The 24,260-nt window shown below is 40.5% G+C and overlaps 1 protein-coding gene across 1 annotated transcript; it reads right to left on the bottom strand.

Moving 5' to 3' along the window:
- Window positions 1-63: 63 nt before the first annotated feature.
- rnf216 (ring finger protein 216) lies at window positions 64-23,871 on the bottom strand. The gene is made up of 17 exons (XM_030141340.1): window positions 23,763-23,871; window positions 22,870-23,006; window positions 22,557-22,687; window positions 20,453-21,802; window positions 19,552-19,628; window positions 19,294-19,402; window positions 17,939-18,100; window positions 17,669-17,780; window positions 16,408-16,541; window positions 16,080-16,130; window positions 15,261-15,398; window positions 12,511-12,659; window positions 12,255-12,333; window positions 6,745-6,842; window positions 5,247-5,469; window positions 2,413-2,482; window positions 64-831 (listed from the first exon to the last, which is right to left on the bottom strand). Exons 2-17 carry the CDS (start codon window positions 22,994-22,996, stop codon window positions 410-412), a joined length of 3,432 nt encoding a protein of 1,143 aa, XP_029997200.1. The 5' UTR covers window positions 22,997-23,006; window positions 23,763-23,871; the 3' UTR covers window positions 64-409.
- Between the last annotated feature and the right edge of the window lie 389 nt (window positions 23,872-24,260).

Below are 24,260 nucleotides of genomic sequence, written 5' to 3'. Positions count from 1 at the left end.
GGAGGGGGAACGGTTTGGATAAGAGGAAAGGAAAGATACAAAGGTAAAAAAGAGACATTTCTATTGGTTTAACTTCAAAGCTTTGTGAACAGAAAACTTTATTAGAAAACTGTGTGGCTTCACACATTACACAAAAGATACACAAGGGAATGCTAATCGTTTTTTTATTTACTCAAAAATATCTGTATAAACCAGAAATAACCCTCAGATTCTCAGTTTTTAACCTGGACCTTTTTACATAGTTAGAAGAAAAAGGGACATTTCAATATGTGGGTGTGGTCACTCTTAACGTCCCGAGTTGAGCGAGGAAAAAGTGAAAACGGTGCAAGCATCCCAATGTCCATGTACATCCATCCATACACACACACAATCACACACACACGCACACACACCCTCATCACAGTGTGTGTTAGAAGCGTCTGTAGTAGCGGTGTGGGGGTCCGTAGTGCATGGGCAGATCCATCATGTCCATGTTATGGTTGTGATGGTGGGGATTGGGGTTGACAGGAGGGTTGTGGTGGTGATGGGGGTGGTTGTTGTTATTGTTGTTATTGTTCAAGGGGGGCAAGTGCTGCAGGGGGGGCACGTAGGGTGCTGGGGGCAGCCGGGGTAAAATCACCTGGTGGTACATCCTGCCCTGGGGTGGACCCGGAGGGTAACGGGCACGAGGAGGGACGAACAAGGGAGCCTGTACCGCCTGCAGGTGAGGAGGAGGAAGGGGAGGGGCTGGGGGGTTTGGGTTAGGTGGGTTTTCTGGGGGTGGACCCACACGTGGCCGTTTGGGTTCGGAGATCAACTCCGGAGGAGGGCCAACCCTCTTCCCTGAATTATCTGAAAGAAAGAAAGAAAGAAAGAAAAGAAAAAAAAAAAAGGGCAGAAGAACAAGCAGAGACAAGTTAATGACAAACGCTCGAGCAGCATCTGGTCACAGTCAAACAGGATCTGTAATAAATGTAGAAGCCCCTGTGAGGTCACTGCTGGTTTGTGCTGTGATCAAACATTAACTTACTGAGAACTATTACTGCTGTGTTCAATGCTACCAAGTGTGTAGTCCCTTGAATCCGGCTGCCCCTGTCTGTGTTGCCATAGTGATGCAACACAACATGAATATACACATGCTATACATTCACGTAACCAGAGGAACGTCAAAACGAACAAAACCAGTTTTTGGACAACAGAACACAACATGAACAATAAGCACATAAATGGGCAGATATCTAAAACAAGCCCACATATGCCATGAACAGCTTCACAAAACAACAGACCAATGTGACAAACTTTGCAGCGCTAACACTAAGCAGATCCAACAGTACAGGTATTATTTATCTACTGCTAAAACTCACTGAATGAGGCAAAGAAGAGTAAAAATAAAGGTCGCAAAATAGATGACATGATGAGAACCAAATTCATCTTACATTTGCTGTTTTCTGATCACAACTTGGTTTTATATGAATGAAGCTTCTGCTGTCAGCTAATCCATTGTTTTGCGTCACATTGAAATGATTCTGAGTGGAAACAAATGGCCCAGGGCCTCACAGGTTAAAAAGAACATACACAGGTGTATGTGCTAACAGGCATGTCATCTTAGTGTCACGTATGAACACACAAATCAGCAGGCTAGCTGACAGACTCTGCAATCCAATACAAATTCATTATAGAATTAGCCAATATAGCTAAGTTATGCCAACAAGGGTTAGGGTTCGTTTCAGTTACTTGATAAATGTTGACACATATGTCTAATAACAGCGTGAGCTTTGGGTAATACATGAACCCACTTACTAGCTGTGAATGGCCTTTGAAAGAGGTTAGGTCAAAATACATAGCAAAACTGAAATAAATCTAACACTAGTAAAGTAGCATGTTATGCAGAAATCTTCACGAAACACTTGCATAACAAAAACGTACAGTTTTTTCAGTGTAACATAAACCACAACAACAGTAGAGCTGCCCATCAGTAAAAATATGTCATCCAAGCCCTCTGCCAGCCCTAATATCACCAAGCAATAATTTACTAAAACATCACCACTTCAGTTATTAGAATGTCCACATAAAGAACTCATGAAAAAAAATGAATGAATGACCATTTCACCAACAGTGGTTCTTCTGTGGTTGTTGCACACACACACACACACACACACCCCCTATCCTGCTTCACAAACTACACACAAACACTTTCAGATAAAGCAAACACAGGAAACACCATGTGACTGTTGTTGGCTTTTTTCTGTAAACAGTAAACGTGTCTGAATAAATAATGGTTTATAATGATGGGAGAAATAAGAGCCAGGCCACAGTGCAACAATATCCTACAAAAAACATACACAATAGACAAATTTCTACATGAATGAAACCCCAAACATGAAGCTAATGCAGATACTTTTCCTTGTAAGCGTTAATGTTGACAGCACTGACCTGCACTCTTCTTGCTCAGCTCTGCCTCTCCTTCCTTCTGGATTTCCTGAATGATTCGCTCGTCATCTTGCTGCAGAAACACACAAACGAAGAGGTTATCACTCTCTTAGATTAAACACCATCAGCAACTATTGGTAAAAAAAAAAAAGTGAAAGTGACCCGCATTTACACCTAAACTACAGAGGAGATGTACTGAACATGATTCGTGTACAAGGACTTGTTCATCTGGATGCAGCAACTGACTGTCATGGTAATACACCGCTCAAAAAAATTAAAGGGACATTTCATTGGGAAAAAATGATGCTGGGTGTTTATACTAATATGACCTGGGTAGTGTGTTAGAAACAAAAGGATGCCACAGTGTTTAATGGAAATGAAAGCCATCAACCTACAGTGGGCTGAAATCAAAGACACCCCAAAAATCAAAGTGAAAAAACGACGCAGCAGGCTCCTCCATAATGGTGCTCAGTACTTTCTATGGCTCCCACATGCTTGTATGATACCTGACAACATCGGCACATGCTCCTGTTGAGACAAAAGTGTCCTGGGGAATCTCCTCCCAGGTCTGGACCAGGTCATCACTGAACTCCTGAGGTTAACCTGATGGTGTTGGATGGGGACCACCGTAGGGTCTGAAAATGTGTTCCAGGCTTTCATACCGATGCCTGATGTCAGTCAGGGTGTTGTCGTTTAGCCTGTAGGGGTCTCTGAGCCCCTCCATGTATATTCCTCCCCAGACCATCACTGACCCTCCAACAGGCCACTGGTGTGAATGTCTCTGACCATACAATCATTCTGTTGGTGGGTCAATGATGGTCTGGGGTCATTCTGTAGGGCTCCTTGCACAAAAAAGCAGATACTGGTCTTGCTGGTGGGTTAAGGACCCTCTAGAGCCCTGTCCAGCCTGTCAACTGGAATCTCCTCCATGCTCTTGAGACTGTCCTGGGAGACTAGGGGTGTTAGAAAATATTGGTTCTGCAATGTATCGCGATATTTCATTTCACAATACTTATTACACAATACTATTGATATTAAAAAGTACTGTATCGATATTTTCAGATATTTATTCAAATGCAGATATGATGGAGGTTCATTTTTGCTTTTTGGTTTTCTTTATTATTTATATCTTATTTATTATTATTTAACACCGTTGTATTAAATAATGGTTATTTGAAGCATCCTAAAAGCATTTTTTACTGTCTTAGAGGCAGATGTTAGTTCCTTTGTCGGGACAAAAATAATGTTCTGATGTTAGTTCTGAACTAATAGAATATGAACATTTGAACAGGATCTTAAACTGTAATGTCTGTAAAATATAATTTAAGTTTGAACACAAGAACATTTTGGGATCTAGCATTAGATCCTGTTGTGAAAAAAAAAGTGTTTATAATTTGTGCATATTGCTGGTGTAATTCAGTTCTTCCAGGAAATAATCATTTTTTAAAAAGAAGCAAACAAAATAATTGCCTTTTTAACAGTATTATGATATATTGTATCGTGATCCTAGTATTGTGATTTGTATTGTATCGCCAGATTCTTGCCAATACACACCCCTATGGGAAACACGGCAAACCTTCTGCCAACAGCATGTATTGATGTGTCATCCTGGAGGAGTTGGACTGTGCAACCTCTGTACAGTCCAGGTATCTCCTCATACTACCAGTAATGACACTGACCTCAGCCAGATGTAAAAGTAGTGAAAGACAGTCCTGAAAAGTTGAGGAGGGAAAAAATGACAGAGGCCTCCACCAGCAAACCCGTTCTTGTTTTGCCGGTTGCCTCATTGTTACCCCTCTAGTGTATCTGCTTATTTGCTGAAATTGATTAACAACCTTCTCTGCTACTTAACCGACCAGATCCATATCCCTGATGTTGAACTGACTTGATGCTAAAAAGTGTTCCTTAAATTTTTCTAGCAGTATATTTTAAAGCTGGCACATGAGAGTTGGTTAGGCCTTAGATTCTCTCTCACTGTCACAGAAAGACTTTTTAAGGACTGAGTATAAGTGTAAACAAGGTATTTTATCATACATAATACACTAAAAGGGTTTAGTTAGTCCACTTTAATCTACAGATACAAATGAACTACATTGATCCCTGGGTTTTTGTGTATGGCTTTGACAACATTCATCTATTTTAGATCAAAAAAAAAAAAAAAACATGGAGAATTTTTACATCCATATCACTCAGCTCTAGTACATAGTGCTCCTGTGATTTTGTCCCCTGAAGACACCAGTTGAAAATCTCACTAATGGGTCCACATGACCTCTCCAAAGCCAATGCAGCCCCAGCATGTAGTTAGATTGTGGAAGGGGTGATCATCAGTTAGTGGGTTGGAGAGTGGTCAATGTCCAAACTGTACATGGTATAGTTTAGAACTCATGTTACATCCATACATGGAACGTATAGTTAGATTTAAAGTGTTCGTTTCACCCATTCACATGTGCAACACAGAAAACGCAAATTTTTTCATTAAGCCTCCACTGGCCGAGGAGATACAAATATTTATTCATGTGTTGGCCGGCTTTGGAGCCTCTGCAGAGCTGCTGGACCAGCTCCAGCTCATTAGCAGCTTGGAGACTAATTGTTGTTTCTGGTTGCCAGTGATACGGCAGCCAGACCACTGTGGAGTGGAGTCAGATGGTAAGGGTTAAGGTGCAGGGAAATAAAAGAAAATGTCTTTTCATCTTCCAATAGACGGCTTTCAAATTTGCTTGTTTCTGAAAAACGATAACTATATTCTGAACTATTAAAGCCGTAATTATGACTAGATTGACCATGTTTTCTCAGAGTTAAAGAAACAAACAGCCTATTTGTATGGGTGTGAGACGCACTGTGGGGTCGGTCCACAGGGAACACTTTCGGCAGTGGCGACAGGGAGCTCCGGGAGAGCGGGCGTGCTGGCAGAAGTGGTTGTAGCCGGTGATGGGCTCTCGGCAGAGGTAGCACATGAAGCTGCCACAGCGGCATGACATCCGGTTGCAGCCCTCCGACTTGACCAGGCCCGTCCCGCACTTTACGCACTTCCTGACCCGAGCTGCCGTCATTCGCTCCTCACTATGAGATGCAGAAAGACAAGAAAGATTACAATTGGAGCAAGAAGAAACAGAGATGAACTTTATCCTGCGAATGTAGATGGTAACAGTTCCCTCATTCATTTGGTTCTGTAGACGTCTATGCATTGAAAAATTGAACCGCAAACTGTTGCTAGGATGGTGATCGATTTAGTTCTGTCCTGTTACAATCATCATGTGGGTAGATGCAAACTGCTTATGGATCTCCGCTGATCTTTCTACCAGGCTCCTTCCTGTTTCTTTCAGCGCCGGGAAGTGAGGAGATCTGTGAGTGGCTCAAAACAGGAAGTGCTGCCTGTGGGTCCGCTGGACCACAGGAAGCAGCCGGCCTCTCCACTTCCTGCAGCGCTGTCCGGGAAACTGAGCTGTTTACCCAGCATCCTCTTTGATGAGATAGGGATGTGAATGGAGTACAGGCAGGAGTGAGATTTAAACAGGGGCTGGGACAAAGACATACCCCCAAAAATCTGAATATAAAAAACAGATCTGGATTAAGGGCTCTAATCTATCTCATCACTTTTATAGCTTCACACCTTGATGATGTGACTCCAACTCATCTGCTTCCATCCAGGGTTTATGAAAGTTTCAACAAGTCAAATGAAGGCTTTTTTTTATACAATGTTGAGACCATTAAAACCAGCTGGGGCTGGGCAATGGTGACAGTTTGGTAAACTTCATCATCCATCATTGGGTTGGACAGTGTTTCATACAATAATATACTACCTGACATGTTGACTGAGGAGCTGATAGATGTCAGAGATAACAAATATTTGTTAAATGAAATAAATAATTGGCCTGGAGCTGGCTTTAGTTTTCCCCTCCTGAACTGAACACTGGTCTGTATCAGGTGTTTCAAACTCCTCTGTCTGCTTCTCAGATTTTGCCACAGTTTATTAGAACCTGTGTCTAACATGTTTCTGCAGCTATTCGTACATCGTGGCGTTTGATCATTTCCATCTAAAACCACATTTCTGTTTGTTTCCTGTAGTTACTCAGTGAACATAGCAGTCTGTAAATGGGCCACAAATGCAGACACCTTTTAGTGATACACTAACTTTTCCACCTCTTTCAGATGTAGACATGTTTAATACTTTTAGGTTTTAGGAATATTCTGAGTCTCCACTTGAGGTTTTCATTCACAAACAGATGCATTCACACAAAAACTGCTGGATGGACACTCATCTAAATGAATCTAAAGTCACCTTAAGACAGACCTGTCTAAGTGGTGATGTGGGGAATTGCTGTGTGAGCCACTTACAAGAGCACCCTCATGCGGATCTCATCCCTTTCCAGGACCTGTTCACATGTCTTCCCCACATGCTGCTTCCACTGGACATGGCACTTTCTGCAGCTTTCCTGCACACGTGTTGTGAGAGATGAGTAGAGGGGAATGATATAGAACGAAAGGAAGAGAAATGATTTCATTAGAGTGTCTGTATTACATTCATCATCTACATATACCAGCTAAACACGCCATCACCATTTCATTACACATTTCCACTAGTCTGCCTTTAACACTGCAGAGTGAATATTCCTGTGTATCAGCTGCTCTATATGCTGCTGCTGCCACCACTGCAGCGACTTGGACTTTGCACAGACACAGCGAGGTGTGGCTGTCTGTGCGTGCTCGCCGCTGCTGCTGCCGACTGCTCGGTTGCCTAGGAACAGCAACTCCATCTTCTCGCCTCTTTTGTAGTGTCAGCCCCGAGACGTTCAAGCTAAAGGACACACGGGGCAGAAAGACATCAGTGCAGCAGCATGGATGTCTTCGACGAAAAGTGCATGCATGTCGAGGAGCTTCCTCTCTGCTGACCCTCAGCTAAGTGGTGTTGTCATAAATATTTGAGCTGGTCATGTAATATTGACAAGAGTGACATGACAGCTTATGCAGAACAGTATGATCCACATCACCATGGCAACATCCCTCCAGCCTGACCCTTAACCTGGGAGGGAAAAACCCCTGGTTCTGTGACCTCCTTCCCCATTTTTCTATCGTTTATGTGTTTCTCCTGGCACAGCCTTGTAGCCTCCACATTAGTCACTGACTGAGACAGCTGTGGCGTTTTCCTGTATGTGCGTCCAAGGTCAGCCAGAGGGTGTGGAACAGGGTTTGAGAGAAGTTTTTTCTGGCGTTCAGAGTGGGTAAATGCACTATATGTCTCTCCAAAGGCAAACAAGGAGGTTTAAAGATGAACTGTGACGCCAGTTGGCAGCCTCAAGAAAGGGAAGAGTCATTTCTGAGCCAGTTCAAACATGAAGCCAATGACAATGACACCAACTATGTTCAGATCTTTGTGGTCTTTCTGCTTTAAAAAGACATGGGTGACTAGGGAGGAGATGCAGGACAAAACCTGGGATGTGTAATCATGTGAGAGGTGTAATGAGAAAATGCTGTTTCCACCTGGTTTCAGTTAAATGATGGTCTTCAGAGAAAGGGAGGAGGGGCTACATGCATGCAAAATTGGATTCAAGTGTCAGAAAAATACAGATCACACAAAGACAGGGAGGGAGAGTGTGAGAAGGGGAAGAGGACAGGGCAGCACAGTGAAAGATCACCCCCTAGTGGTAACCTGCAGGAAGAAACAATTGGAGTAATGTGCAGGGCAGGATGGAGCATATGATATGAGTGTGTGATCACTCAGAAGAGACGCTGGCAAACACAACACACCTTACTTCTTATAGAGTGGCTAAAAATGCAGCTGCTGAAGTCACAGTTAACCCTCGTACAGGGCGTTTCCAGTGAACTTGTCATTTTCAGTGAAAAATGGAAAGCAGAGTGTGGTCGAGATGTTACCAGGTTAAGAAGTGCACACAAAAAAAGAAAGAAAAAGCAAGATGTGGGTGAAAGTGCAACAGCAGCATTTTTACTCCCTCATGTACACTTGTTCTTCTACTTTCTTTTCTTTGTGCTCTGATTTCTTCTCCACTTTCACTACACTACCTTCTAGGGATGTGATACTGATCTTTAAAGTAATGTTTGAACTGACGGTCAATATCTTTAATTTTTGTACAATATAACTACAACAAGAAAGCCTCTGAGGTATTCATCTCTCATCTTCGAATGAGCATGAATTAAATCATACAATAGTACTAAATAAAAGACTAATAACACATAACAGCCCACTGCTGTTGGCGAAATATTTTATCTCCTGAGAGCTGATGTCAGTCACTGCAGTTAATTCAGTCTGATACAGATGTTCAGCTAACATATCTGTACATTTCTACTACCTTCTCTCCTTCCTCCCATCCTCTCTTCATTCATACCTTGACTCTCCTCTTCCTTTTTCTATCTTTCCTCTCTGTCTTGGTGCAGGCTGCAGCAGCCCTTATATGGCAGTGCAGACTGCTTGCAGAGCTTCTGATTGGATGCATGGCTATGTTTTTTGGTAGGGTGGTGGCTTTCACTGCAGAGAGGATATGTACTGAGTACATTACATGACAACATCAGCCTCTATGATATAAGATACTGAGCAGATGTGATAATATGTGAAATGCAAAGTGGAGCAACTTATCAAGTAGAGTTACAGCTTTTCCTTGCACTATGATGGCCTTCAAGTGGCCTACATTTCTACATTCCTCTGCTTTCATGAAGTAATCGCACATAGGCTGGTCCAAATGTCCTCATAACCACATGTGGAATACATTAACATCTGCATTTGTACATCATGCATATGTGTGTGTGTGTGTGTGTGTGAGTGTGGTTCAGATGGAGCCAGGGGAGAAGAGCAGAAAAAAAGAAAAACAGGCAGAAAAGACAGAATCTGGGTCAAACTTGATCTGAACCACATTTGAAATGGAGGAGGAAGTGTGTCTGACCAGTAAGAAACCAGTTTGAGGGGAGTGGACCGTTTAACCGGCCAATCCCGCAGCAGTGTGGACTAAAGGCGGGTGGGCTTATGGAAGTGTGTCAGTTACATAATGAAGCCCCTCCCTGTTCATAGACTGAGCGGCCTAGACTGTACAGCAGCAACCGTCTTCAACTGTACTTGAGCTGAAGTGAAGCAGCGACCAGCAAAAAAAAAAAGAAAAAAGTGAACAAAGAGGGCAGATACATGTGTAATAATTCTGTTCTTGTGGCAGATTTGGGTTGTGGGGAGGGGGTTTCCACAGTCACAAATTCACATTCTGATTCTTACACACATTTAAGAGAAAACAAGTGGTGTGTACCATTTAAGAGGGAAACAAAACCCACACACATATTTTATGTATTTACTTACTTTTAAAATGCAAGTTTTAAACATAGTCAGTACAGCACGGTAACAAAATTCGTTTCTAAGAGAGATATATACCTCCAGGTTTTGGTCACTGATGTGGAGTATAATTTTCTATAAAATACATGTGGAGCATGTGAAACTTTTTTATGCTCGGGTGTGTAATGGGGTGCAGCTGTGCATGGCACTGAAGTAGACACTATAAACCTCTGGCTCCACCTACAGGTAACTGGACAGAACTGCAGCAAAAGGCGACTGCTCTGACATCCTGTATGTATCCAGACTGAAAGAGTTTATATTATTACATTTAAGAACAAACTGTTTCTTCTTTCACTGGCCATAACTCAATATAAACAACAGCAGGTGATGTTAGCTACTGTTCACTGCAGATCCACCACTTCTGTTAATACCTTTCACAATAAAAGCCCTCAGCATGTACTGTTTAACAGTGCTTAGACATTCACTAAGGAAGTATAAAATAGTCAGGTTCGTTGAGTTTCATTTCCTTAAGTGAAATTTTATTCATGTTTCGTCATGTCATTCTAGTTGAAAACCCCAAGTAACATTAACTCTTGATTTAACCTCAGTGGCATGGCACTTTATGTGGATAGTCTGCTTTCTCTAGACTATAGAGTACTTAAAACATTTCATCAGCATATCCTCAATATCTAAAGTAATTTTAAACTGAATTTGACAAAAAAATACGCATTTCAATTTCAGGAGACATTTCGAGTAACAACAACATCACACAAATATCTTTTAAATAATACATGCATGAAATGCTGGAAAACTAAACGATGTTCTACAGATCTCAAGGGTACTTTTAAAGATTAATCTAAAGACAAAGTGAAAACTGCTGAATTTCTTAAATCCAAACTATAGCTGCTTCAAACCTAACTCCAAACCAAGGTCTGGACCATTGCATACATTTGTGTTTGGTTACATTTGCTTTTAAGCTGCAATTTTTGGAGTGGACTGAAAAGGTTTGCATGACAGGAAAGTCACACTTTCAGTGTCACATCCGCAAATTAGGTTTGAAACCTGCTAGTCAACTGCTAAAACATTAAGAATACTATATTTTTGTTTTTAGCTGCAACTGCGGGACAGTGGGGGGTTTGATGTGAAGCACTTTGTGCTACATGTACCATGTATGAAAAGTGCTATACAAATAAAGTTTGATTGATTGATATAAACTCACTCTAGGTGGACTATCCAAATAAAGTGTTACCTATGCACTTTTGGCCAGTGTACTGTATTTTGACATTTATTTATTTAACCAGGTATGTTAGTTGAGAACTGATTCTCATTTTCAGTAATGACCTAGACACATACAGACAAACAACCAGTCACTCCCACATTCACACCTATGGGCAATTTAGATGAAACAATTAACCTACAATGCATGTTGGATGGTGGGAGGAAGCTGGAGTACCCGGAGAAAACCCACACAAACACAAGGAGAACATGCAAACTCCACACAGAAAATTCCTGGTGTTGGAATCGAACTCAGGACCTTCTTGCTGTGAGGTAACAGCACTATCCACTGCGTCACCCCATTATTATTTTGTGCCTTTCAATATTCTTCTATGTATTTTTTTTATTTCTACAATGAATTAATCAATGCCGTGACTGATCGATTATCAGAATTGTTGGTGGTTAACTTCTTGTTCTGTTCCACAAACAACCTATGACTATTTATACTTACAGGCTTTAACATGATGCCATGCCAAGAGAGGAGCAGACACAAATTATATAAAGACACATGTTTATCGTTTTAGGGGATTAACAAAACCACATCTCTCCACTCATTCCGGGAATGTAGTGATAGGAGATGCGTGTGTGTTTGTGCTACGCTGACTCAGAAAGAGACTGTGGTTGTGCAAGAGGGAGACAAAAGAACAGAAACTGAAATAGACAAACATATCCGCACAAGAACAGGAGGGTTGTGTTTGTGATGCTAACACAGGATTTTGGGTACGTTTCTGTGTGTGTTTGTTTTGAGCTAAAATAATGGTGATTTTAGACTGGGATCCACGACAGCCTTGGCAGACAAAAAGCAACGCCTCTCCCCCTGCATTCCTCAGACAGAGGGAGGAGGCCCGGAGATAAACAGAGAGAGACAGACAGAGGTGGCGACCTCGCCAGATGGAACCATTTTATCATCTTCTTAAAAGTCTTCATCAATCTCTCCTCACTCACATATTTGATCTCTGTCTCATGTTCGGGCTGAGGTGATTTATGCTTAAGTGTACACAGGGCTCTGAATGTGAGACACTGAGGGCTTTTCTATCACGATGAACTGAATAATTCATGATGACTCTTTCCGGAGTCAAATGAAAGTTCAATATACATATTGTACAGTGAGATTTAACTCTGACAAACAGGAATGTGAAAGTACATTCTAGATATGACTATGCATGGTCAATGTGTAGTCACTTGTAGGTAGTTGCTTTGGTTATTGTCAGTTGAGGAGGAATGGTACTAAATCCCAAATCTAATAAAAGTTTAATGAATCAATGTTACATATAAAGCTCAGAGGACAGAATGGAGGACTGACCTTGCGGCATCGTGGGTTGGGACAGCTAAACAGAGACATGTCTTTGTCCAATAAGGCTGGGAAGTTACAAAACGGACACCTGCGAGAGTCAGAGGAAGTGTTCTCAATCTCATATCAACTAAACAGGACCTTTCCATTCATTAAACCAGTGTACATCAACATGAAACCAATGAGAATCAAATTTAACAAGTAAGAACAGCTGGAATACTAATGCGGTGTGTGTTGCTCAACGTCTAGCACATATACACACTCTTACCTCACTAGTTCATCGGCGCAGGTAGCAGCCACCGCCTCCTCCGCCTGCCTCTCATAATATTTACACAGAATGTTCTCCGGCAGGACCTTCTCCAGCTCACACACTGGATATGAGCACGGGCAGCCCCCCTCCATGCAGCTCAGCTCCGACTGCAACAACAACGCAAACACAAGTGATAAAACACACAAAGTCCTGTGGGTTAAAACAACATGGATACAAGACTTCCCGAAACCATTATCAATGCAGTATAGGGCCAATTTCACACCCAAACCATACAAAGGATATGAAGTTTCAAAGTTCTTGATGATTAAAAGCATTTTCTTGGATAAGGTGCAGCAGGCTTTGATTCTGTTCTTTTCAAGCAAGTTTCCACTAAGAAATTTAAGTGTACCTGTACTCGTCATGCTTATGGCATTAATTGTGCTTTGTGTATTACTCATAAGCAAGAAAGGCGCAAATTCAGTAAAAAATTGCCAGAAATGCACCACACTGGACCTTTTTATTAAGTGAATCACCCGCAGGGGCAGAACCTAAGGGAGCAGCTATTGTCAGCCAGAAGTCATGCACCAGCGTTGGATCTGGGTGGAACTGATAGTATTATATGTGATCTTTTGAAACAGCTAACAATGAAAATTCACTACAGGTGCCCTTTAATGCACCAGTCTCGAGACAGATCTTGTTGAACTTTTACTGAGCTACAGTTTATATAGTAGACAGAAGCGTTAACAGATACCCTTTAACCTCTTACTTTCAGAACCCCAAATAAATGGCTAGAGCACTGCAGAGAATGCAGTGCATTAAGTTAAGTGTTAAGTGTGTTGAGTATTACAGAATGTGGTGTATTAAAATGCATTTTGTTTTCTATGTCATAGCAGACAGCATGAACACAACATAATACATGGTCTGTCAACTGGTGAGTAGCTTCTCCTTTCTTAACCATCGATCTGTTAGGGAGCATCTAAATTAGACAATGTCAGGAATCATTAGGCTCATTGGGATTGTGAAAATGTGGTTCAGGGGGTATGAGACATCATTCTCATACATGGACTGGACACCACAAAGTGTCAAAGCTTGGCAAAAAATGTATGCAACTATGCATGGAAATAAAGGTGTGTGTGGGAATTTTTTTTTACATCCATTTCTCAAATTCAAGAACATTTGGAAAAGGAGCAATTTAGGGATAGTAATGGGTTAAAATATTTGAATAATGTCATGATTTGAAGCTAATGAGGACAGGATTGTGTCATCAAGATTTGGTACAAAAAAAGCATCCAGGAAAGGTCTAGTCCTTTAGGAACAAAGATGGGCCATTTATTCAACAAATGTAAAGGAATAATGTTTGACCATGTAAAAACAACATTCCTCAAAGATAGGTAAGGATATTTGGATATTTCATCATCTCACTGTACATAAAATTTCTAAAACTGTTTTTACAACTGTGCATACTGTTTATTTATTTCTGTTTTTACATTTCTTTTTTCTACGATGTACATATTCTTATAGTGTGTTTTATATTTTGTCTGAGTAGTAGGCAAAACCCTAAGCGGAACACTGATCTCTGATCCCTCAGATGATGCTGCGTCGAACAGTCATTTATCTATAGTTAACAGAACTAAGTTCTCCAATACAGAGTTATAGCCACCAACAAATGTCAGGAATGGAGGCATATTTACAAATAGAATTAAGCTCACCAGGCATGTAAATAATATTATTTCTGCAGTCTCATTCTTTTTTAATGTACAATTTCCATACAGCTGCAACCATTTCTTGTTTGGGGTTTTATCTGTAGCTATTGCTTTGATGAGAGGAAATGCCACCTCATCTCGTCTTTACCCACTCGCTGGGTGTGCTGATATATTCTGACCAGGTTTCACAGTTTGAATTAGTGGTTAATGGTTCCATGTTGGTTTCATTTCATAGTTTTGTTACAATTATTAACAATATAAAATGTTTTTCCCAAAAACATATTGAAAGAAAGACTTCAAGTTAATGCATTTTTATAAATGAAGCTCTACCTTCATATTCAATCAGTTTTTAAGATTAGTCAAAATTGTATTTAAGAAATTTAACTGTAAAATTTTAATATTTTAGGTCCTACGATAATTCACATGATTGGATTTTAGACTTTCTGTGAATCTACAGAACCCCTGTGTTTGTGCTGTAGCCATGGACTACTGTAATACTCAAGAAATACTTAAAAGTTTGGGTTTTCATACAATGGATTTGTTTGGATTTAGTGGTCTGTAAAAGCAGGGATTTTTCCTCTGATTCTGAAACCTACCAAAGACATGTTTATGCATAATCAACAGAGACAGTGATACCTGCATAATGAAAGAATAACTTGCACTGAATCTAAAAATGTGTATCATGTCTGTGTGTTAAGATCAGACATAAAGATTTTGGAGGTAAGTAGCTGCATTCAGGCTAAAATACTAAAACACAATTACAGCCACTGCTGTTGCATCTGTTCACTATGTAAGTCAGTGGGCCTAACTATAGTGACTGCCTTCAGTGGTTTTCAGAACAGTAGCACACACCTGTGTCCTCCACTTTATAGGCAACCATTTAGAAAAGTGTAACTAAAAAATGACATAGTATCTACAGCAAATGATATATGCCATTTACACTAAATGTGCTTTAATGTACAATGCTGAACTCTTCAGCTCAGGAAGACATTGATTTATTGTAACAGAAATAGTCATTTGTAGTTGCTTGGCAACAGCAACATGAAGTCTTATGAACAACAGTACCTTTCCAGAGCCAAATACTGCCTCCTGAGCATATTTAACCAGGCACTCTTTACAGAACAGGTGACCGTCTGAACACTGGGTCATCTTCTCAAACGCAAACTCCCCAAAGCAGCAGCCACACTCAATCAGCTGCCCATCCTGCAGAAAACAATTGAACAGACAGACATACCACATGCAGGATGAATGGTATTAATAGATAGCACAAGAGGAAATAAAAAATCTGACATGCCTTTTGGTGTGAACTTGACTAAAGTAAATCCAGAAGCAACTAAACAGACTGTAATTTGAGCAGTTTTAGTTGCATTTTTACTGACAGCCTCACTGTGTGATATGGATTTAATAATCTTGGGTCTGGCATGTTTGTAGATCATGTGGTGACGCTGTGCTAGTGTAGTGTAACAGTGAACCTCAGATAATTATTACAAATGGGAAAAAATGCAAAGCCTTGGGAGAGGAGGATACTTTAACTCAGAGAAAACTTGAGATGACAATTTTGCAAAGACGGATGTGGGTTACTTTTAGTAAATATAAACTTTGCTTTTTCATGGATCAGTGCGTCATGTTATGCTGTGCTCCAGTTGGTTGGTTAAGTAAACATGGTTTGTAGCAGAAGTTAGCCTGTGAGTTGGTCATTTAGGATGTCAGAATTCTGTCCCAGGCTGTGTTTGAACCTCTGTCACAGACCAATGCAAGACCAGCATTTTTATCACCAAAGATATTGTTATAGACATCTTTGGTCTAAGGTGACAATGGCGTTTAATTTGTTCATCACAAACATGGTCAGGCTTATAGTGGGTGAGCTGGTGTTAACGCTCTTACCTTCTTATATTCATCTTCGTTGACCTGGAGGGCCAGTAGGAAGTCTTCATGCTAAAATGATAGAAAGAAAAGGAAAAACTCAGACAGTCTATTAATTATAATAAACATTATGTGAGTTGGATAAAAGGTAGTGGCCTAATGAAAATGCCATGAATCAGGACAAATTCTTAAAAAGTAAACAAACGTGACAAAAGGCATTCAGGCTAGCTTGGCTTAAAAAGTGTTGAGGGAACATGCTGCTATACAAATTAATGGAATAAATGTGAAATAAAAATGCACAGAAATGCTACAAATAGATCACAGAAAAAAATGTAGTGAATGCTCATACCTCTGCCCATTCCTTGGCCTTCTGCTGATAGAATGAAAGCTCTTTCTGCACAGAAGCCTCCAGATTGCTGTACGTCCTGCAGTAGCGACGGTCATTCTCCAAGAAGTACATCCTCTTCTCAAACTTCACTGAACCTAGTAGAGGACAAAGCCAAGAATGTATGTTACAGCCTGCTTACATAAAAATCATCGTTTTCCCAAAAGATTGAATTAGATTAAATAAACTGATCAATAAAAGGACGCTACAAGTAGCATACGAGCCAATCTACAAATTCATGACTAGAAGCAAAAAAGTCCCAAAATACAACACCTGGAACAAAAGGACTGAAGTAACAACTGAAGAGCAGGTCATTAGCCTCATAGCATAATTGCTCATGTCATATTTTTGGCCAAATTGTGATATCTGCATAAAATGAAGTAGCAATATTGGGAGGGTAAAGTTACACAGATATCACAATTTGGTCAAAAACACGACCTAGGCAGTTATGTTATGAGGCTAAAGCTACATTATATAGTGGTGAAAATAGAATCATAACACATCTACTACAAGTACAATACTGTATAAGGACTGTTGAAGATAAATTAAAATGAAAGAGCAGGAGAAGGGGTATAATATTCTAGGAGAGATGTTAAAATTTCAAAGATCTAGTTCTAAAGTTCTAAATTTCTGAGATAATAAGCATGAATATTCTGTGATATTATAGTTACACTGTAAGCAAAAAAGTTTATACAAATTTGGTCAGGTACTAGCTTATGTGCATCAGGAAGTAGAAAATTTATAATCTTGCCATATTCACCTTTTTAAAATTTCTGCCATTGGAAATTGCTGAGATTTTCCTCAAAACATTAAGCCTTCCCCAAACCCTGTTCTGTCTGTGTTTAACTCTGTTAAACCCAAACAGCTACTGGTAACCAAACTCAACAACTGATCTAAAATGTGGAATAATTTTTGAACCACTCAATCTATAAGTACTTTGAAATAACTTGGGTAAAATACAATTTCTCATTTTTTCATGGTCATCAGATAAGACCCATTTGGATGATCAGAGGCTCCGTAAAGTTTGACAAATGACAGTGGTTGGAGACACTTGTATTTATGTTCAGTTATTGATATCTTTGATGACAAAAGATAGAGAGAAAAATTCATTTTAGAACTGCCACAAAAGTAGCACTGGGTCTTTATGGGCTGAAGAGTAAAAACACCACAGTGTGTATGCATGTGTCATCATACGTAGCAAAGATTAATGAGAAAATGTATTTACCATGCTCAAAATGGAAATCGACATAGCAGCGTTCAGAGGAGGTTCTGCTCCGCCTTCTCTTTCCTGAGGGGTCTCCTGAATCTTGCCACTTCTTCAGAGCTTCACATAAGGCCTGTGAAGGAGGAAGGGGTTGAAAAAGAAAGTTAGAACAAGTGAGGGGGTGTTAACGAGGCAGTTGGGAGAAAATGCAAGCCAGAAAAGCAAAAAGGAGGAGTTGTAATTGCATTCTCAACACTGACAGTCAGCAACGCTACATGAGCCCAGAGGTACCTTGCGTGTGATTGCATAGTGTCCCTTCAAGGCGTTGAGGGCCCATTTTATGTCCTGACAGCTGAGCATCCTGAAATCAGCCATAAGTAAGTCTGCAGCTTGCATCACTGCCTCGGGCCCCACAGTGCCCAGCTTGGCGTAGTCGAACAAGTCCTCAGTCACCTGAAAAGACCCAGAGCACAACCATTCACACAATATCAGGATAATGATGTCAGAGTGAATGATGGATATAAAACCTTACAGGTTGGTACTGAGAGTCTAATGGAGATGTAACAGTACATGTCTTTATCTCAGAATATCATCCATAGAGAAATTACAGAGAATACGCAGTAAGGACATTGATGAATGTGATGCAGAACCACAGATCCACTGAGAAACCTTAAGCTGTTACTGTTAACAAGTCAGCAACATGTCACGCTAATCTGAGCTGAAGCTGACTGGCACATTAAGGTGAGTGAAAATTAAACACAGACACTATAAGATCCACCTGGTTCCATCACATCAGCTGTGTATGCTCACTGTTTGCATTTAAAAACACAGTGCTTATTCAGTACTCAGTACTCTGCTGTGAAATCATCCACAAAAGACAGACACAAATCATGTTTACGGCTGAGGTATTGCATTAAAGTGCTATTTACAATAAACTTAGTGACAGTGGTTTAGATTCTGTCATTTAATTGTAAAGGAATAACTGTAAATACTGTTACGTGGAAGTTATTAAAGTTATGGAAAGTTAGTAAAGAGGATGAGACAGGTATCTATTGTTAAATACCAAATACAGAGCAGTACAATCATGTATGAGTTCCCTATTTTAACAATGGATAAGTTGCTAGTTGGTAAAATACTACTTGGCTTTACCTGCCACCTGAGTCCCCCTGAGGGTTGAGAGACATATCCCCCACTGCACAAGTTTTATTTTTATCATTCCATTTTTACTTTGCATTTATATAAAAAGGGAGACACCACTCAATTTTTTAGCCAGTGGTGAACTATTGCCCTTTTCTAATATTAGTTCAGCAAAAAATGGGAATTTGTGAGAGTGGGGGCTACATGACATTAAGTGGGACAAACTGTAATGTTAATTAGGTTACTGGCTTTTTAAGGTAAATTAAATGAACTGCACTGTAAACACACACTTGCTGATTTTACTTCTTTTTTTCCCGTTTGTTTGGACTCACAGTATTGTGACTTCTGAGAACCATAACAACACTAGTCTAGAACAGGGATTTTAATGTGAAGGAGAAAGAAAAGATGATTTACCAGCATAAATTGCTTGACTTTACTCCATTAGGTCTAAATTTAACTACTCGGTGACTGTGTTTTTAAATGCAGCTTTAACTGACATGAGTGCACACCTCTATCTGGGTGTCTCCAGACTCCAGTAGGATGCTGGTGGGAGCTGCTGAGGCTGCAGCAGTCTCCCTCCTTGGATACTCGGGATTCTCCAACAGCAGGTTACAGATACTAAAACCACAACAGAGAGGAAGTAATACTTAACACTTCTTAATATAAACTTTTTCCCCCAAAATACTGTGCCTGTAATTTCCTGAGGACACAAATAATTTATTGCGATGCTATGTATCATGCTTGGAAAGAAGGTAGATGCTTCTTACACATTCAAGTCTTTCACATTTTTCTTTTGGATCAGTTCTGCTACATAGGCTTCTTGGACATCTGGGAATAGATCCAACTGTGGAAACACACAAGGAGATGAGGAGGGACCAAGTACAGTGTTTGATTAGACTGGGAAAAAGTCAAATATCAAAGCCATGTTCGTAATTACAAGAACTTTTCAGAGGACCTGATACCACCACAGGGACCAAGATCTAAATTTAGTTCTTACTTTACCCTCCAGAAAATCCCCTTGTGGGGGAGTTGTACTTAATGATATTCTAAATAAATCTGGGCATAGCGGTTTCAGCACACACCACTTGTGATTGATCAGTACTTGGAGAATATTATTTCAGCCAATACTTTTAAAAAAGCTGTAGCTGTTTTTCATTGAGCATTATCATGGAGTTTTGGAAGAAAATATATTATAAATGAGTCATTGTCCAGGCCTTATATACTTACACGTAAAAGTGTACAGTATAGATGTGTGCAAAGAAAAAACAAAATCTACCTAATCTCTGTGGGTCTTTAGACCAACATGGAAACACTGACAACCAACAGACTGAGGAAAACTTTCAATTCTTGGGACTAGAGTTCTGGGGATAAAAGTTCAGTGTAGTTTGGATGGAAACATGGCTGCAATTACACCACAAACTAAAAGGACAAACAGTGGAACACACACCACTGCCAAAGCTGGAGAATGTTAATATTTTGTTGATTTGATTTGTTATCTGCAGGATCAATAGATGCTGCATGGGTTTCCATGAAACTTGGTGTGATTCAATCAAATGCAGGAAAAGGGAAAAAAGATTCTCTTCTTTATAGGGCTCTGTCCACAAATACAATGGGTTTACCATGAATGTGGCTGCATAACAATCCAGTCAATGTACTGTTTATACTTACAACACCAGTGATGAGGGATCTGGTGTGGGGCTGCTGCTCGGGCTTCTCTCGTGGTGCAGAGGGGCCAGGTCTTGCATCCTCTATTTGAGGAATGTCTTCTGGTACAGGAGGGACTGCAACAAGACCAAGGCCTGGCACAGCCCTCTCTGGATTCAGGGCCGGAAACAGACGAGCCTCATCTCTGTCATTGGGGACAGAAGCTGTGGGAGCTGGTGGAGCAGGGGGGTTAGCGTTTGCATTACGCACTATGATGTTGAAGTTATTATGGGCCTGGAGCTGAGAATTGGGAACAGCCCCTCCAGGTGCCTGGCTCCCGAGGATGATCCGATGACCTGCCTCTGGAGGTCCTAGTCTTTCTGGGGCAGCAGCTATTAGCACTGCAGGGGGTATCACTGGTATCACCTGAGGGGCTTTGGGGGCCTGGACTGGGGCTTTGGCAGGTGCATGAGCCAAGGCCTGTGGCTCAATTTGAATGAGATTGCCTGATTGGATGAATTTGACTGACAAAGGCTTCAGCAGGCCCTGGGGCTGGATCTGCACCTGGGGCTGGGTTATTAGAGCAGGAGTCTGTATGTTTGGCTGCTGGGGAAGGACAACTAGCTTCACATCTTTGACCTGGAAGAGGCGGGGTTGCTGAAGGGGTGGTACTGTTGTGGTATTAGATGGCTGGTTCTGTGTTGATGTCCCAGGTTGTGGCTGTGTATCTATAGGAGACTGTGCATGAGCATGTACAGATGATGTACTGGCCTGAGGGTTGTCTTGTGTATGTGTACTTGGATTAGTCTGTTTCTGTGTTTTTGTAGAGCAAGTACTTGACACAGTGTTTGCACAAGAGGAGAGCATGGCACTGGTGGAGGTACTCGCCTGGGGCTCCATCACCGTTTGTGCCGAGGAGTCAGCGTATAGCTGTGTGTGTCCAGAAGTTCCAGGCTGAAGATGAACTTGTACAGATGTTCTTGATGTTATGGCATTAGCCTTGGCATTTATGGAGGTAGATGGAGTTTCAGAAGAAGAATCAACTTGAGTCTCCACTTTTGTATGTGCTAATGTACCATGCTGTTGTAGTGACTTTGTGCTGAGTTTTGGCTGAGACAGTGTAGCTGTAGATGAGCCAGGCTGAGGCTGTGTGTGACCAGATGTGTCAGATTGTACTGGTGTCTGTGGTTGCATGACCTGTCTTAAAAGTGACAAGTCTGCGTTGGCATCTCTGGAGGTAGAGGGGGCGTAGCTGGGTTCAGTTGTAGGATCAACTGAAGTTGAGCTACTTTGACCACTAACTTGAATTAGGTTTAAGGCCCCACTCCATTTCGCTGCTGGGCGAATTATATGTCTGCGTGCAGGTGTTAGTGGCTGCCAGACAAAAAAGAAACAAAATTAATGAACCATCAATTGTCTGTATAATCATTTGTGTTACAATGAATCTTCAAATATTTATCCTTTAACACATTAGGTGAGAGTGATGACAAAATCTTCTATCATGCCACAAAAAATTTCATACCACAGTCACAGAATATATCACAGTATAGCAATTGTGTCAATTAAATAAGGAATGGAAAAAATATACTGCACTTCATCACATTTGATTATTTTCTTCTTTTATTTGGACAAAATTTATTCTTTTAAGTTGGACTTAATAACAACTAATTATCAATTAATCAACACTTGAATTAACAACAAAAACACAAAAAATTATTATTCAAATAGAAGACTTATAGTTCCATTAAGAACAATAATGTCTGTTTTCATTGTCATCTCTTCTTCTGTTGAGGTTGGTAAACCAGCTTTGAGGTGTACAACTGCCACCAACTGTTGTTCTAATGTCATGTGAGAACATGCTTAGCAGTCCTACTGATCAAATCACATTACTTTGCAGGACAGGTGGTTCAGTAAGATTGTGAAATCACATAACAATCCACCTCTGACTTGCTACATAGGTTACCTGAAAGATTTAGCAGTGACAGTGAGGATAGCTCCTACTGTGGTACTATATTGTGGTATGCCAAAACTCTATGGTGGACATATTTCTACTGTTGTACATTATATACTGTCATATTGCACAACCTCATAACATAGGGATTACAAAGGACCACTGTTAGCCACGTACCTCCAGTATGCTAACATCGTCATCATCAGCATCATCTGGGACTAAAACAGGACTGCCTGGCACCAAAGTCACAGGCTCCTCATCTGAATCATCAGAAATGGTGATGAGCTCCCTTTGACGGGCATGGGAGCCTAAAGACACATAGAGAAATGGGACCGAGTTAATAACAGTGCTTCAAACAAAGAAGTAAAAATGTGTCTGTCAGATAATACAATATGGTACGGATATACTGTACATGTGAGACATGTAAAGTGAAAATAAAACTGTCTGAGTCGTGTATGTGTTTGTCAGTGAGGAAATGAAGGTGTCTTACCTTGGCTGCGGTGGACATTGAAGCTTGCCAGGTGAATGACTTCATCATCACTGCCTCCATCTGCCATTTTTGATACAAACACTTTCCAGCTGCTGAAGTCAGCCCACACACTACAGTCACTGCACATTCAACACCATCTACTCCACACACACACACACACACACACACACACACACACACACAGTTAATGAAAGAGTTGGTATTCCCCTGAAATCCAACATATGGTTTCACTTTAACTTTATGAAATGTCTAAAACAATATATGTATGGGCGACTATTTCCTGGGCAGCTCAACTGACAAATTAGCAATAGAGAGCCAAAAAGGAAGCTTGTTACCAAAAAGCAGAAATCTGAGGCATGAGCAGGTAAAAAAGGCAGGGTTTATACTCCATCGACGCTAGCTTCTTAACTAGAAGTTAATCATATCATACAGGGAAACAAAATCTTCGTGACAATTGTGCAATAATTGCATCCCTTTAGTCTGTACAAAGGCAGAGTTGGTCTATATCAGATAAATTAAACCAAGTGTTAAATCAAGTGAAATCGAACATGCTGTTAAACAGTACTGCTAACACTACGAGAAACTGGCAATTCTCACTATATGAACTTCCGCTTTAATCAGAAACTTGACAGTGGAGTTAAAATTGTTAAATTCTTTCAAACTTTAAGATGCTGTTGACAAGAACAGACATGTCACAGCAACACCCGGACATTTCCGCTCACTTACAGAACAAACCTCGGTTGAGCTAATGATAATTAGCTTGGCTAGCTAGCCAGTAGGGTAAGTAGTTAGCTTTCTTCTGTCAGGATTTCCAGCTATATCAATGTATCAACCCCACAATATAGACATTAATATCGGCATAATAAATGTAAACATGGAGATACGTATAATACCTCAGCTTCGTGTTGGACAATCAAGACAAAACGTCTTCTTGTTGGACTGACAATCCGTGAATATCGAAACAAACTGCCAAAACAAGAACAGCTACAACGTAACGCGTAAGACGACTTTGAATACGTACAAGCGGTGGCTTCTGGGAATTGTAGTCTTAATGAGGAGAATTGCCCATGCCTGGGAAGTAGTTTTGTTTGGATCAATGTGATGGACAAATACGACTTATATGTAAACTGTTGTGAATCATTCCAAACATTAAAAATGTTGAGAAAAAAAAACCTAATAAAATTTAAAACCACACATTGATACAGATTTTTGCAGTTTTAATCAGTGGACATTTTGATAAAACATGAATTTCTTCTGCTTTTTTTTTTTTATATCATTAAAGTTGTTGTTTATTGGGGAACCCCATTAGCTTCCACCGTAGTGGTTGCTAGTCTTCCTGGGGTCCTAGTTAAAAAGAAATCAAAAATTCATATATCATCTGCAAAAAACAC

This window comes from Sphaeramia orbicularis, chromosome 8 (assembly GCF_902148855.1).
Source record: "Sphaeramia orbicularis chromosome 8, fSphaOr1.1, whole genome shotgun sequence".
Lineage (NCBI taxonomy): Eukaryota > Metazoa > Chordata > Actinopteri > Kurtiformes > Apogonidae > Sphaeramia > Sphaeramia orbicularis.
The sequence above is the reverse complement of the archived record's forward strand: the minus strand, read 5'-3'. Positions and strand labels throughout refer to the sequence as shown.